Raw genomic sequence first — 16,096 nt, forward strand, 5'->3', positions numbered from 1 at the left:
TGTTATGTTTTTTAAAGTGATAACCCCCACTTCTGGGATTAATACACAAATAAATTTTGAAAACATAATTTTATGAATGCAGCCACAACCTGAGTTGAATAAAGCATACAAGATTTTATCAACGATACATCACTCGAACGGTTAGCTCAGTTGGAAGAGTACTCGCTTGGGACGCGAGAGATCGCTTGTTCGAGTCCCGCATCGTTCATAAAATTTTATTTGAGAGCAGGTATCTGTTAATTTGTTTATAATTTTAATTCAAAAGCTTCGTAAGCAAATATCTAAAAACTCAAAAATCCTAACTAAATTAAAAAAGTAACTCTCCTTATGCTATGAGTATTAAGGTCTGTAACCACTTTTCAAATATATTAGAGAGATGCCTAAAACAATAATGTAGAAAAAGTTAAATTATGGCTAATAGATATTTGCTTCTATAGCTTAAAAGAATCCTTAAACTAAAAATAATAATATTTAAAAGTTATACGTCCGAGTAAACCAATTATAAGCAACATGTTTATTTGTAAACATTATACCAAGGTATAACTTTATACGAAGTTTATTTGAAAGGCCATTTATGTAATTAATAACGTTAATACCTTACCTATTAAAATGCTTCCTAAATATTCCGCTTGTGCAGTACAGCGCAACAGGATTGACACAGCTGTTGAGGAAAGATAGGCAGAACCCGACAATCCGTAGAGCAGACCACCATGCGTTAAAGTCTTCTTCCGCTGTTGGGCTGAAAAGGAATCTCATTCTAGAACTTTCTTTGACTAACGTGAGTGACAAATTCAAATGTTTTTATTCAAAATAGGATGTACCACTTATTGAGAGTTATAAGGTACCCATTCGAAAATGCCTCAGACCTGAGAAGAACGGACGCAAGAAACTCTGCGGGCGTCATGTTTGTTTTTTTTTTTTTTTTTAATAAAGTAAAACTTCGATACATACAATCACATTTATATCTAATTGCAATAGCCTGACGGCAATCGCTCCATTCCCAATATGTGAAATGTCATTTAATATATATCACGCAAACGTTTTTTACAATTCCTTTAAATTTCGTAATACATTTCTTTTGAACATTTTCTGGGATCTTGTAAAGTTGTAAAAGCAACATCGCCCCACAAAAGCCTAACTTGACTTAGCCAAGTAATAGGCATTGTAAGTTTATGTTTGTTCCTGGTTTTAACATTATGTTTATGGCAATTAAGTATCAAAACGCAAGTTATATTGTAACTGTTTTATTACATTAGGTTTAAGCGTTAAACTTACAGTTTCATTATTATTTTCTTCAAGCAGACGTTTCGTGACAAATAACTAAAAAATAGAGTACAACTAGAGGAGAAAAAAAAAATCCTTACGTTTTTTATTGAGAACTACAAGATAAAACATACCAATAATAGAACCACATCATAAAGACATGGGTAGGCAAGAAGCACGCTGCGAAAACCAACACGAACGCAAGAACTGTTAACGCCACTTTTCTTCTGGCTCGCATCTGTCAAAAAACTTTCAAATTTGTGATTGGCTGAAGAAACATAAGAGAACGAAGAAAGATAAGAGGCATCATTGAACATGATAATGGTACTTGTCAAGAAATGTTAATAAATATCAAAATAAATTCCACTTTAACTAATAACAGTGTTTTATATTTATATATTTTATTTGTTTGCAATGCTTTGATTGATTATTTGAATCTCTCTCTTACTTTTTTTGTATGAAAATAAGAGAAGAAAGGAGCAGGCCGTCCAGCTGATGGTATTTGGTACGCCCTGCCTCCATTCTTGATAAACCCCAAAAATTTTAAGCGGCACTACAACTGAGCTCGTCACCTTGAGACGTAAGATCTCTCATATGCCCAGTTATTTACTAGCTACGTCGCCCTTCAGACCAAACACAGTAATGCTTACACATTACTGCTTGACGGCAGAAAAAGGCGCCGCTGTGGTAGCCATAATCCTGCCGGCATCCGGTGCAAAGGAGCCTCCCATTGGTGAATGGATGGTTGTTTGGCATAAATGGATGGCAGTTTTGCCATAAAGAATTATTTACTAAAATTAGTAAGGTACTGGCAGCACCTAACAAAATATTATTTTTATTTAACATTGTTTTATTTAATTACCTGTCTCTGCGTTCCTTGCATCTCTCCCGGCATGTTCTGAGTACTGAGCACTAGATGTCTTGCCATAAGAACGTAGAACAGCGCAATCACCGCAAGTGGCATCGAGTAGTAAATCAGGAACTTCAGTAACACGACCAGACGTGCGTACTCTTCGCCCCATTCCACTGGGTACGGATAGCATACGAGAAACTAAAAAAAAGTAAATTGTTAAAAAAAAATTAATTCATGAACATTTGAGGTATAATTTCACTCCATAATAACTAAGGTTATGATTAATTATTTTTTTGTAGAAAACAATTACGCGACAAATCAATTGTTGCCACGAAGCATTTAATAAACGAAAATTATTTAGTATTTAAAAATAAATTCATGTTGACCAAACAAATGTTTCTAATACTTTTTCCTTAACACTGAATATATTCTTCTTCTTGAATATATTCAATTTTGACGCTGCAGTGCATTTCTGGAAACTTCTAAAGCAAAAAACACTGAAACTATCCATACGATCTAAAGTTTACCAAAAGTTTTCAAGAATAGGCCTTTATGGTTGTCAAAGACAGAAAAACTTGATGTTTTAATACAAAACGTAGCCAATGTGAATCAGCTTAACTGAGCTGTTAAAAAGCCCAAAGCGTTATAAAATAAATTCAACACGAGAGAACTTCGTTCAGGTTAGTAACTATTTGGTAATATTTCTTACCTTCTTGGTGGGACTGACGACAAATTCTCTGACATAGGAACCAATGTAGGCTGGCACCGCAAGAGCAGCCGCCAGAACCCATATACCGATAGCTGCGGCCACGGTTAAACGAGTTGCTCGCTTACTTCCACCTAGAGCAAATTCTATTTAAAATACTTGGTAACACCGCAATTGTCTATTCTTTTTTGTAATTTTTGCTATGGCAAACTATAGTGCAGATAGTTCCTGTAGAAATAGGGAGATACATATAGACAACAGATGCATTGGTATCTGATTGGCTAATCTAATGCCAATTGACTCTCGCGCCGGTTAATAACCAATTGTCACCGAGCACCCGCATAGTCGCACGCATATTCATTAATAATTCATCAGTGGTCAACTGAATATTTGCATCGCATCAAAGTAGTCGTTCATTCATTCACCAAACGCCGAGCGACCACACTTTTTAGCACCAGGAGTTTGTAGAGGATTAGCGGGGGGCCCCAGCTTCAGACCATCTCTTCCTCGGAATCTCAGGAATGTCTCTCTATTGTTTTACCTTAACCAATTTTCATTTTTAATATCATAATATGTTTTCCTATGAACGCGCTTATACAATACTGTCTCCGTCTTTAATTTTGTATAACTATATTTAATTAAGTTATCTATATTAACATTGTAAGCCTCAGACCTTTATTGTTCATTATTGAACTATCTCTGATTTGTTATATCTTTATCTAGTTTATCTATCTACTATCTATAATTTCTATTAACTTTACTATCTATTTTGTTTATATTTTTCGTATTGTATCATCTTGTATTTTGTTTTCATCTATAAATAAGGCATCATTGAGCATGTTAGTGTAATTATAATTTTATTTTTAATGCTATCTATTCCCAAAGCATCGTTCACGTAAATTAAAGGTCATATTTTGTACGAATGCTTATTTTTAATATAAGTCATGGAAACAAAAATATTCCTTTATTCTTCATACACCGATTTTGCTCAAAAACAGCCTGTTGCTTTAGGCTTTACACTAAAGGCATTGAAGTTTCATGAATGTCCTGGCGTTCTTCCCAGATCTGAGGCACATATTTCCGAATGGGTGGTAGTTTTAGACTTTCAACACGTGAATTCATATTCTATTTTGATTAAAAGTAATTGTCTTGATTGTCTCAAAGTGACGTGAGCACTTCCTTATTCACTCATAATTATGTGTGTATACTTAATCTGAGGTAAAAGTCTCGTCACATTTTCATAATAAATAAATTGTAAATACTTTAAGCTTAATCTAAAAGATATATGTGATTATTTTATAGGAATAGCAATGACAGTACAATATTGTATATTTAATTAAAAAGAGCGCACAGAAAGAATGCTGGGAGAGTTTCTTGCACCGCTTCTTCTCTCTCAGAGCGCCATTTGTTTCGGAAGCGGTAGTAGTATGTAGTATATTAGAAATGACATCAAAAAGAATTTTAAAGGAATCAATTTTGAGAAAATATATGCCTTTTATGATTACGTGCTACCATTTCATAAAAAATATTTGGGATTTCAGTGAAAAATTTAGAGTATCAGCCTCGATTTGGTTACTTTATACTATAATATGATATGCACCAAAAAGGCGAGGGAACTTTACCAATTAGATACGCGAAGTTATTGAATGGAACATGTCGGGATTGAAGAAACTTAATTAAGACATAAAATAAAGTTTTCGTGATTGCTTCAACGTCAGAGTGTAGTGAATGCTTTTATGAATGCGTATCCGGAAATAAATAGTACTAACCAACAGACCGGTATCGTTTGAATGACCATGGTTTTCATGGAAAAGGTTTCCATGAAAAATTCAAATATTCTATCTGTAATTTCTGAAGTCTATTTATATGAAAGGTCGAATTGAATAGCAAATAACATACATATATGAAAGTTTTAATATTGTGATATTTATTTCATTCTAAAAGCCTGCCCGCACATTCAGCCACTTTTCGTCTATTCAATTAAGAAAAAACTTGTCCACTTAAGTGGCCACCACTTATGTTAAAGCGGCCTTAGTCATTCTTAGAATTTAGTAGAAGCGATCGCTGGTCCTGTCCCACTCGTGTACTGGCACTACTTGTTATGGCTGATGATCTTAAATTGCGCATTGAAAATCCTTCTTTTTTTATTAAATTTAAAGTTATGTTATCTTTAAAACTTACTTCAATTGTTCGATGATATATCACCATTACTTATTTACGTGTATCGGTTGATGCATCAACTGTGCTCAATAAATCGTTTTCTTATTATATTAATATGTAATATGAATAATGAATAGATAAATATTTATTTGAAGCAGTGCCAAATAGTTTCTTGTCACTTCCCAAAGGAAATCAATTACCTTAAATCGTGAATAACATTCTGTGTAAAAATATATTTTTAAGCATTTAATAACATTTATTTCGGACCTATAACTTTTATAAGAATAACTTTTTCATTTTAAATATTAAATAGTTAATTAATGACTCAGTTGTAGTGTTGTCAGTGTAAGTATGTTATATTTTATTCATAACCATAAATCATAATAAGAAGATACATTTTAAATGTAATAGATATTATTGTTTTTTTTTTATGGAATAGGAGGACAAACGAGCGTACAGATCACCTGGTGTTAAGTGATCACCGCCGCCCACATTCTCTTGCAACACCAGAGGAATCACAAGATCGTTGCTGGCCTTTAAGGTGTACGCGCTTTTTTTGAAGGTTGCCATGTCGTATCGTCCAGGAAACACCGCACAAGGAAGCTCATTCCACAGCGTTGTAGTACTCGGAAAAAAGCTCCTTGAAAACCGCACTGTGGAGGACCGCCACGGTGGGAATGATATCCTAACATGTGGCGTGTCGTGCGAAGGTGGAATTCGGCGGCAGGAATCAGGTTAAACAGCTCTTCGGAACACTCCCCGTGAGTTGCACGCGGTCAAATGGATCGAGCTGATACTGGGGTGCGCCAGACCAGAGATGACAGCAATACTCCATGTGTGGCCGGACCTGCGCTTTGTAGAGCTCAAGAATATGGGCCGGCTTGAAGTATTGTCGTGCTCTATTGATGACGCCCAGCTTCTTCGAAGCCAATTTGGATTTGCCCTCCAGATGGCCACGAAATTGGCAATCGCTCGAGATTTCGAGACCCAGTATTTTTTTTTGTTTCCATATCATGGCGTTATAGTTTATAAATTTATTCAAACAAAACAAACCTTATTACTATATTTTCAATACTAATCAACATCGTCATCATCATCATCAGCCGGAAGACGTCCACTGCTGGACAAAGGCCTCCCCCAAAGATTTCCACGACTATAATATTATGATTACATTTTATTAAAACTAACATTACGGGGAAGTGTACCAAGAATACTGGCTGTAAATCTGCGTAAGATAGCTTAGCTGATCCGTTGACCGGACATAGCTGCCAGCGCATGGTAGCCCTATTGAGGTGAGAATATAGTAATTTGTTCATTCTCCGCGCCTCTGGGCCCCACGAACCAAGTGTCAAACAGAACAAAGATGTAAGACTCACTGACGGCCGTTCCCAATATTCAGTCTATCTCTTACTTGAGATAAAAATCGTAACTATCGTTAACTTTTCTGTCCCAATAAATTTATCGACGGTAACTCACCTTATCCGTACACGCTGTCTATCAATGGGCGACGTATAGCTTACCAGCGATAGAAGTTTGTATGAAAATTTCAATTCACGCGTCCCATATAGGCGATAAGAATAACTTATCGGGTATATTGGGACAGCTTCAGATTATTGACAGCTAATTACTGACAGTAGAAGGTAGTAATTATCTCTATCTGTAGATAGTATATTGGGAACGGCCGTGAGCAGACTCTGTGTGAAAATTAATAGTTCATTGTAGTTATGTTATTTTTAAAAGCAGTGGCCAGTCCTGTTTTTGTATCAGCAGACTTGGCAGTATACTGAATCCTTGGTTTACATTTAACTGAAATTTTCATTGAAATGCCTATTTTTTCATAAATACTAAACAAAGAAGAAAAAATATTAATCCAAGCCTTCACTCTTTGACCGACTTCAAAAAAGGGTGAGGTTCTCAATTTGTTGGTATGTTTTTTTTGATAACACCGACTCCAACCATAACAATAATTGTAACTAGAATTAGATTTATTAATTAGATTGTATACAAATAGGCAATTATTTTTATTCTTTTTAGTGCATGTTATATCTATTGTTTCGGAATAGTGTTTTTAAAGTCGGTTGTTTTTTTGTTAATAATTTTTAATTAATAAAGATAGACTAAACATCGTTGGGACGATACTATAGATTTTATTTGTTAAACTGAAAAAAAAACTTATAGATTAAATCATTTTGAGTTTATCATTCGGTTTTTATTGCCATGAAGTGTACCACGTCGCTTTAGTAAATACCATCGACTATTTCTGCCGTGAAACAATAATGTGTAAACATTACGATGTTTCGGTCTGAAGGGCGCCGTAGCTAGTTAAATTACTGGGCAAATGACTTAACTTATGCCTGAAGGCGACGAGCGCAATTGTAGTGCCATCAGAATTTTTGAAGTTTTTCAAGAATCCTGAATTGTAATAGACAGGGCGTATTACTTAACATCAACGGCCTGCTCGTCTCGTCCCTTTTTTTCATTAAAAAAACTAAGTTAAATTCATTACAAGTTTTGCCATACCACTGTATGCTCAAGGAGAACTGGCGAGTTGAAAAAACTTTTGAAATTTTATCCGCTACCCGCACTTGTGTTGAAATATCTTAAAACGATTATACACAAATGTTGTGCGAGCATAATTTATAGCTGTATTTTATCTTAGAACCCTATTTGATTTATTGATACTCTATATATTAAAATTTTGGCGGGTGAATTTAATTTAAACTTTTATTTATCACTTTCCCAAAACTGAAACCAGACTGTGCTTTTTATAATGATTATCTATACACATAACTAAAATTGGATTGTCTGTTTGTAATATTGAAGTAACCGTTTTTTACTACATGTATATGAATATAATATAGGGTAACATACACCAAAATAACATTTTTTACAATTTTTGTCTGCCTGTCTGTCTGTTTGGAACAAATGGACAGACAGACAGACTAATCTAATAATAAGGACTAATCTATTATTAGCTTATTAGCTGTTTTTAGAAAAAATCGTTATTTTAGAAAAATAAAGTAGGTAATGTTGCAATGCCCAAGAAACGGTCTAACTCTGAAAGTAATTTATATGGCAAAACAACGTTTGCCGGGTAAGCTAGTCATTAAATAAAAACAGATTCATTTCCCTTTGCAGTTCAATTTTCTATCAATAATTCTCTCAGCTATTAAAATTTGAACTTCGCAGATGTAAACACAATTAATTTAAGCAATTTGCTTCTCAAAGTGTGTTTGTTCAAAGATAAATCATAATGCATTTTGCACAATTCTGACAACTCACAATTAGTGTTGTGTTGACGTAGATCGTAATAAAACTACTCGGTTCATGTCGGAGACAATAAATCATTGGCTTTCAACTAAAATAGAATTTATCACTAGCATTTGATTATACGTATGTGCGGTCTTACTGCTGAATTAATAATAACGTTATACTTGCAAATATTTATAGAACTATCTGCATGGTTAGATTCGTTTCCATACTGTGCTGTTAAGTCCCAAGGCTTTTTTTAGGGTTGCGTTGCCAAAGGGTCCTCATTGCGTTTGTCTGTCTGCATTACAGTGGTTTGTATATCAGTCGAAATAGTAATAGCTGAAATTTTGACATTTATCTTATATTAAGTAATCTTAGTAAGATAGTTACATTTAAATTATGCGCAAACAATAAGATTTACTTTTAACTTTGAGATGCGATTCGAGAACGTTCGAGAAACTTTTGCCATTTTTAACGGCTTTAAGTTTATGAACGGTGTTTGTACTTTCATCAAATTATTTATTTAATATTATTGTATGCAATGTTAAATAAACTTTATTCAATTGGGCTTAAAGTAAGTGCTTTTGAATAGTCACTACAAATATTTCTTTTAAATTACTGAATTTACCATATGTTTGTAAAAAGTTGAGCTCGTGAGAAGAACATTTAAGAAACTCAACGGCCACTCTTTTCAACCAGATAGAGTATTTTACAATGTTTGTAATATACATAACAAATTATTTGTAATACATCTGCATCCAATATATGTGTCATGTTTAATTAATATAAATTATTTCATAAAAAGTGATAAATAATTAACTGTTAAAATATAAAATATTATAACAAATTGGATGCTTCAACCTGTAGAGCATGAACTCATTGTTTGGGTAAGAACGCTTCGAGAACATGATGGTCGTGATTACTGTCACAATTAGTAATTGCATCCAACAAATACAATTATTTATTAACTATAACAGGTCTAACTGGCACCATACGAGTTCACGCATAGACCAGCTATCGATCCCTTCGTATATATAAGAGGGAAGGAGAGGACCCGGCATACTAGAAATGTAGGCAATAAAATGGCCGAAAAGTTCGCAAAAGCTGGAGACAGAGCCGTCTAATATAGTCCGGAACTTTAGTCTGGGCTGCTTAAGAGCGCTACTTGAGACCCTGAAGTCAATAAATAGCACTTAATCGTTGGAGTGAATTAACGAGCTTTAAACATTCCAATGCGCTGATTAAATCATTTAATAGCAGAAGCGCCTCTGAAGCCCTATCACTGTACAGGAATATACGAATATTTATCAAAATGCTGACTGAGCACTGTCGCCAAAACACGCAGCGTATTCAGAATCAAGAAACTTACAGATTTTGAAACGGCGGTTATAAAATACTCCTTACATACTTCTTAGTGTTGTTTACAATACTAGTGTCAAGAAAATACTGCAGAGCGAATTCAAAAATTAAATCTTGGACATGGTGATTGTTGGACCAATAAGAACTCTACAAGATCGAAAAAATAGACAAGATAGTCGAGAAAATTTATTTGACAAATTAAGTATAACTACAGCACATATAACCTCTGAGTAAAACAGATTGCATTTTAATTACGTAAATATCTGTTAAAGGTATAAAAGGCATTTATTTTCTTACAATTGATTCCTTTAGAATTCTTTATACGTCATTTCTAATATACTAGTATACTATAGTATATAATAGAGAATTACTACTACCGCTTCGGAAACAAATGGCGTTCTGAGAGAAGAATTGGCGCAAGAAACTCTCCCAGCATTTTTTTGCCTGCTGTGGTTTTCAACTATTTTTTTCCAGATAACTACTTATTATTTTGTAATTGTAACCACTTTATTTCATTTTCTGTACAGATATCTAATCAAAAGGATTATAACATTTTGATATTTATAACTTAAGTGTTTATGAGAGGAATAGCGAGTTCACTTATTCTAAACTTAAAATATTTTAATATATATCAAATTCATGAAATGAAATAAATTAAATTTAAATGAAATTAATGAAATTTAAATGAAATGAAATGAATTCATTATATTTAATAATTGAACGTAATTCCAGAAAAACGTTCCAAACCACAATCATGTCGAAATTGAGTTAAGATTGTGACTCATATTAACGGACTGGCACAAAATGGCAGCCCTACTGTCTTTCTTTAAATAACCACTTATTAGCCAAGCTGGAATACACTAATATTTATTAAACTTTAAACACGAATACCTTAAAATGTTTGTGGCTTGGATAGTTTTTCAGGAACTACGTCCAACTATGATTTTAAAAATATCTAAGTAGTAAAAATAACATATTTAATTAAAAACAGTGAGACACCCAGGCTATGCTCATTAGTAGAAGGCATTTCCTAGAGTATGTGGCCATGATCAGCGGCACTCATTCCCAAGCATTCATGACCATATATCCTATCCTATCCATTTAAATATCTATTCCTGCTTTCCCTCTACAATAATTTATTATTAAAATTGATCAATAATGCTATAAAACTATTCAAAGTTAATAATAATGTTATATTAAGGATACTGAGGCGATCACGAGTAGAATATATTTCACAAAGTGTCATTTGATAAAAAGATTGAGCGTTTGAACGTTATAGCGAACCCTGTCCCAACAAATATTTTATTCTAAATTATTTTCAATGTTCATCAACTTAACTAAAACGGTCTAAGTTCTTAGATTTAGACCAGTGGGAAGCTCCTTTGCACAGGTTGCCAGCTAGATTATGGGCAGCACAGCGGCTCCCTTTTTCTGCCGTGACGCGGTAATGTGAAAATATTATTGTGTTTCGGTCTGAAGGGCGTCGTAGCTAGGGAAATTACTGACAAATAAGACTTAACATCTTATGTCTCTAGGTGACGAGTGCAATTGTGGTGCCGATTAGAATTTTTGGGTTTTTCAAGAATCCTGAGCGGCATAGCATTGTGATCAATTACCATCAGCTGAACGTCTTGCTCATCTCATCCCTTACTATCATAAAAAAAATTACTTTAGAGTAACTTTCCCTCATCATGATATCGAGTATTACAAAACCGCGCGATTCGCAAGTAACCTTTTGTCCCGCATAGCCCCTTTGAAGGCTGCAGTATTCCCGAATCGATACGACTTAGGGAACTTCTGGCTTGGAACATAATCCCACCTTAAGCACACTTGATCTCTGGTATTGTAGACAAGCTGTTGCCCCCGACGTCGTCCACTTAGACGCAGCAAAAGTACTATACTTGGGAGTTCAACAAGGTATACCAAAATTTACGACGCATGCGTTTTTGAACGGTTCCATCCGAGAGGTTGAGGGTTTGAGTCCCACATCGTTCAATAATTTTGGCTACAAATTAAATTTGTATGATTATTCCCAGACGTAAGGGTTATCACTTTAAAATAAAAAATTGTTAAGATTTGAAAGAGCAACATCTCAAGTCAATTTCCTAATACGCAATTATTGGGGTTGAGCAGGTTATCAACTGTATAGTAGATCCTGTAGATGGAGCCACCTGGGAGTAGAACAAGATATAAGAAAATTTACGACCCATGCATCCTCGAACGGTTTACTCAGTTAGAAAGAGCGTTCCCACGGAACCCGAGAGGTCACAGGTTTGAGTCCGCATCGTTCATAAATGTCGGTTACAAATTTAATTAAATTACCAAACCTGCATCAAGCGCGACAAAATGTACATACATATTGTCCCGACTTCTAGTTAATACATCAAAGTTAATCTTTCAAAAATGAAAATTAATTTTTAAAATTCCAAAGGTCTTTCAAATCAATTTAATTCTTCAAAAATACGCTGTATACGAATCCATGCAAAATCCATCGAACAGCATTATATCACAAATAATGCTTCGATTCGCCTTCGGTAATGCGGTACGCGTTTAACCATTGATCAGGCCGGTCCCAATTACTATTAACCATTCGTCTATAACCATTACAGGGCCAGTCCGAGTAACCATTATAACCAATTAATAGTAGTGATCCGCGTATTCATCATAAGAACCATTAATTATTATATATAGTTACTTAACAATTGTCATAGATTAGATATAGATAATATATTTAATATATATATTTATTTATCTTACAAGACTTAAAAATCAGTGGAGTTGCCATTGGTGACTTTATCAAGCATGTGTGATGTATAATAATGTATAGCATGTTGGCACAATACCGTAATTGGAGAGTACTTTAACGTCGCGCTAGAGCGCCCGATTCGATGCACGCACACATAGACACAATAAACACGACCGCTAAGCAATCTTCGGGATACAAAATTATTGAGTGCCACGCCGTGCGCCACCGAGGCTGGTCGCTGTCCGAGTTCAATTAGCTGCGCCGAGCGTTCCAAGTAGTCAATCTTTTTGTTTGTAACAACCCTAGCGCTCCACCCAGACGTAGGTAAAAATTTCAAGGAATAATTTATTTAAATCGATCTTTTTTCATATGCATTGTTATTAAATTACAATAGGTTTAAATAATTTACAAGCTTATATATATGACTACATTGTGATTGTCAATGAATCGCCACACTAGTCGGAGACTGTATTGTTGCATCAAATAAAGCTATGATTAACAGTAAACCATTTAATTTGGTAGTCGTCATTGGCATTTCTATGGCAAATTTTTAAGGAACTATCAAATAACAATTTAGTTAAATAACTACAAATTTTTCAATACTTAATTTAAAAGAAAGTTAAAAAAAATTAAAAATAAAGTACTAACATGAGTGTGTGTGTTTAGAATACCGTTGGAGACCGCTGAGTTACGCTTCTGTACTATAACTTGTTTTGAGATATTGGGGAATGAGCTGATTCAGTGGCATCATATTATAATTTTTTTATGGAATAGGAGGACAACCAGCGTACGGGTCACCTGTTGTTAAGTGATCACCGCCGCCCACAATCTCTTGCAACACCAGAGGAATCACAGGAGCGTTGCCGGCCTTTAAGGAAGGTGAACGCGCTTTTTTTAAGGTACCCATGTCGTATCATCCCGGAAACACCGCACAAGAAAGTTCATTCCACAGCTTTGTAGTACGTGGAAGAAAACTCCTTGAAAACCGCACTGTGGAGGACCGCTACACATCCAGATGGTGGGGATGATATCCTAACTTGTGGCGTGTCGTGCGAAGGTGGAATTCGGCGGCAGGAATCAGACCAATTAAAAATTATAACAATCACCCAAAAATGGTTCATAATGTAGAAGGGTAATTTTAACGCACATAATAAAACTGTTGCATCTGTATTTTAAAGTTTCCACTTAAAATTACAATATACACTTTATTATTGAAATTAATAGACAATTAGGGCATAGTGTCCCCTTACAATTCACAATAAGTAATGCGCATTCGAACTTAGCGCTCTGGCATAAGTAGGGCACGACCGCTTACCGTGATGTTGCTACCAACTGTTAGTTGGCACTGCTGTAGTGCCAACTAACTTACACGAATTAAGTTAATTTAAGATCTGAATATTATATGCCATTCGTTATTGCTAATCAGTGATAATAATTATATAAAATAACATTACTAACACAGTAATGAGTTAGTTAAATAAATGTTATTATAAATTGGGATATCTTATGGCAGTTCATGACTTTGGTAGCGCTTGTTAACACATCAAGCTGACAATAATAGTAGGTAAAAAGCTATACTGAGGTAACTTGTGGATATGGATAGTTCCATATATCCCACACAAACTCCGTCAAGATGTGAAATCTGCTCACTTCCAAAATAAAAACATGTTTATTTTTGTTTGAACTTCAAAACACTATCGCTGTTAACACCACAATGTTTATTGACACTTTTATTATCCGATCAATAAAAGTTAATTTGATTATCCAGTGAATGTTTACATCCAACACATCTGGTTTTAATATTTTTAGCATTATGTTTTACTCAATCGCTATGCTATAAGCACGGACTAGTAAAAAAATAAGGACTCCGTGTCACCTTACATAACAGTGTAGCACCGAAACAAGCCGATTAACGTGTAAATACATAGCCCCACGCACACACTTACACTACTACAGGCCGATAGGCCATTATGAGAATTATTATTGTCATCGTCTGTGACAGATCAGTTTGCATCTCAATAAAATATTTTAAAAATGCCGTCGTGCGTTGTGAAAAAGTGTAAAAATGATACTATATAAGTGTTTGTGATGGAGAAAAAATTGTGTAACTAGTATCCCCCGTAACCGCACACACACTAGCATAACGATGCTTCACTTGCTAAAATCACGGCGCGGAGTCCTTCTTTTTTACTCGTCCGTGGCTATAATATGTATGATTTTAACAATGACGTTTGTTTATATATTTTTAATAATATTCAGCTATGAATGTTGTGGAAAATCTTGTTAATGGATAATTTTGTGAAAACTCTGCAAAACGTATAAGGGTAGGTATTACGAATTTATTTATTACAATTATTTAGACCTTAAATGTACGCACCTCCACTAATAGGATAGAACCTTCTTAGTTAAAGCCAGTTTCGGGGGTCTAAGAAAATCTAAACAATTTGTTATGTTTTTAAAGTAATAACCCTCACTTCTAGGATTAATAACACACATAAAACTGATAAAAGAAATTATGAACGATGCGGGACTCGAACCCACTTTAAAAACATAACAAATTGTTTAGATTTGCAAAAGCGATATCTCTAGTCAATTTCCTAATATGCAAATATTGGGGTTGAGCAGGTTATCAACTGTAAAGCAGATTATGTAGGTAGTAAGCTACAACCTGAGAGTTGAACAAAGCATACAAGATTTTATAAACGATACATCACTCGAACGGTTGGCTCAGTTGTAAAGAGCGCTCGCACGGAACGCGAGAGGTCGTCACCTTGAGACATAAGCTGTTAAGTCTCATTTACCCAGTAATAACCATCCGTTGTCGTCCCCATAATCTAGCCGTCATCCCGTGCAAAGGAGCCTCCCACTAGTAGATAACTAGGAAGTACTCTTCGGCTGGCTCATAATCCACTTATACCGTCATATTTGGGTCTTTCGTGTTTCACGTGTCTAATTATTAATCAGAATGCAAACATAATCCCCAATACAATCATTAATTATTATTTTTGAGTGTTCCGACGAACCGTTTCACCTGCTGCCGAATTCCACCTTCGCACGACAAGCCACAAGTTAGGATATCATCCCCACCATTTGGATGTGTAGTGTTCCTCCATAGCGCGCTTTTCAAGGAGCTTTCTTCCACGTACTACAAAGCTGTGGAATGAGCTTCCTTGTGCGGTGTTTCTGGGAAGGTACGACATAGGTACTTCAAAAAAAGCGCGTACACCTTCCTTAAAGTCAGGCAACGCTCCTGTGATTCCTCTGGTGTCATTAGAATGTGGGCGGCGGTGATCACTTAACACAAGGTGACCCGTAGGCTCGTTTGTCCTCCTTCGTCATAAAAAAAAATTAAAACTTTTCGTGAAATATTTAATGAACCTTGCTGCAAGCTTATTATAGTGTTTTTCTGAAAAAAAAAACTTTCGAGACGAGCAAGACTTTTACGTCATTAGAAGTGATTTACCCGGCCCATTAAAATGCATTCCGGCACCGGATTATTGATTGAAGCCAAAACACTGCGGCACTTGCGCTCGTCACTTTGAGACATAAGATGTTAAGTCCCATTTAGTCTAGTAATTTCACTTGCATACATAAAGGCATTTATTTCCTCAAACTTGATTCCCTTAGAATTCTTTTCGATCTCATTTTTATTATTCTAGACACTACTTCCCCTTCGGAAACAAATGGCGCTGTGAGAGAGAAGAAGCGGCGCAAGAAACTTTAGACAGCAAATCTATGCGAAAGAACCTACAGCTAC

At 35.1% G+C, this 16,096-nt stretch overlaps 1 protein-coding gene across 1 annotated transcript in view; it reads right to left on the reverse strand.

The window, feature by feature from the left end:
* Positions 1–597: 597 nt before the first annotated feature.
* LOC126973897 (neuropeptide CCHamide-1 receptor-like) overlaps positions 598–16,096 on the reverse strand; it is a 37,239-nt gene continuing 21,740 nt past the window's right edge. The window contains exons 4-7 of the mRNA XM_050821263.1: positions 2,826–2,956; positions 2,126–2,314; positions 1,398–1,501; positions 598–739 (exon numbers count right to left, since the gene is read on the reverse strand). Of these exons, the coding sequence (XP_050677220.1) occupies positions 598–739; positions 1,398–1,501; positions 2,126–2,314; positions 2,826–2,956 (566 nt within the window). The remainder of the gene's footprint in view (positions 740–1,397; positions 1,502–2,125; positions 2,315–2,825; positions 2,957–16,096) is intronic.

Source organism: Leptidea sinapis, chromosome 30, assembly GCF_905404315.1.
Source record: "Leptidea sinapis chromosome 30, ilLepSina1.1, whole genome shotgun sequence".
In the NCBI taxonomy this organism is placed as follows: domain Eukaryota; kingdom Metazoa; phylum Arthropoda; class Insecta; order Lepidoptera; family Pieridae; genus Leptidea; species Leptidea sinapis.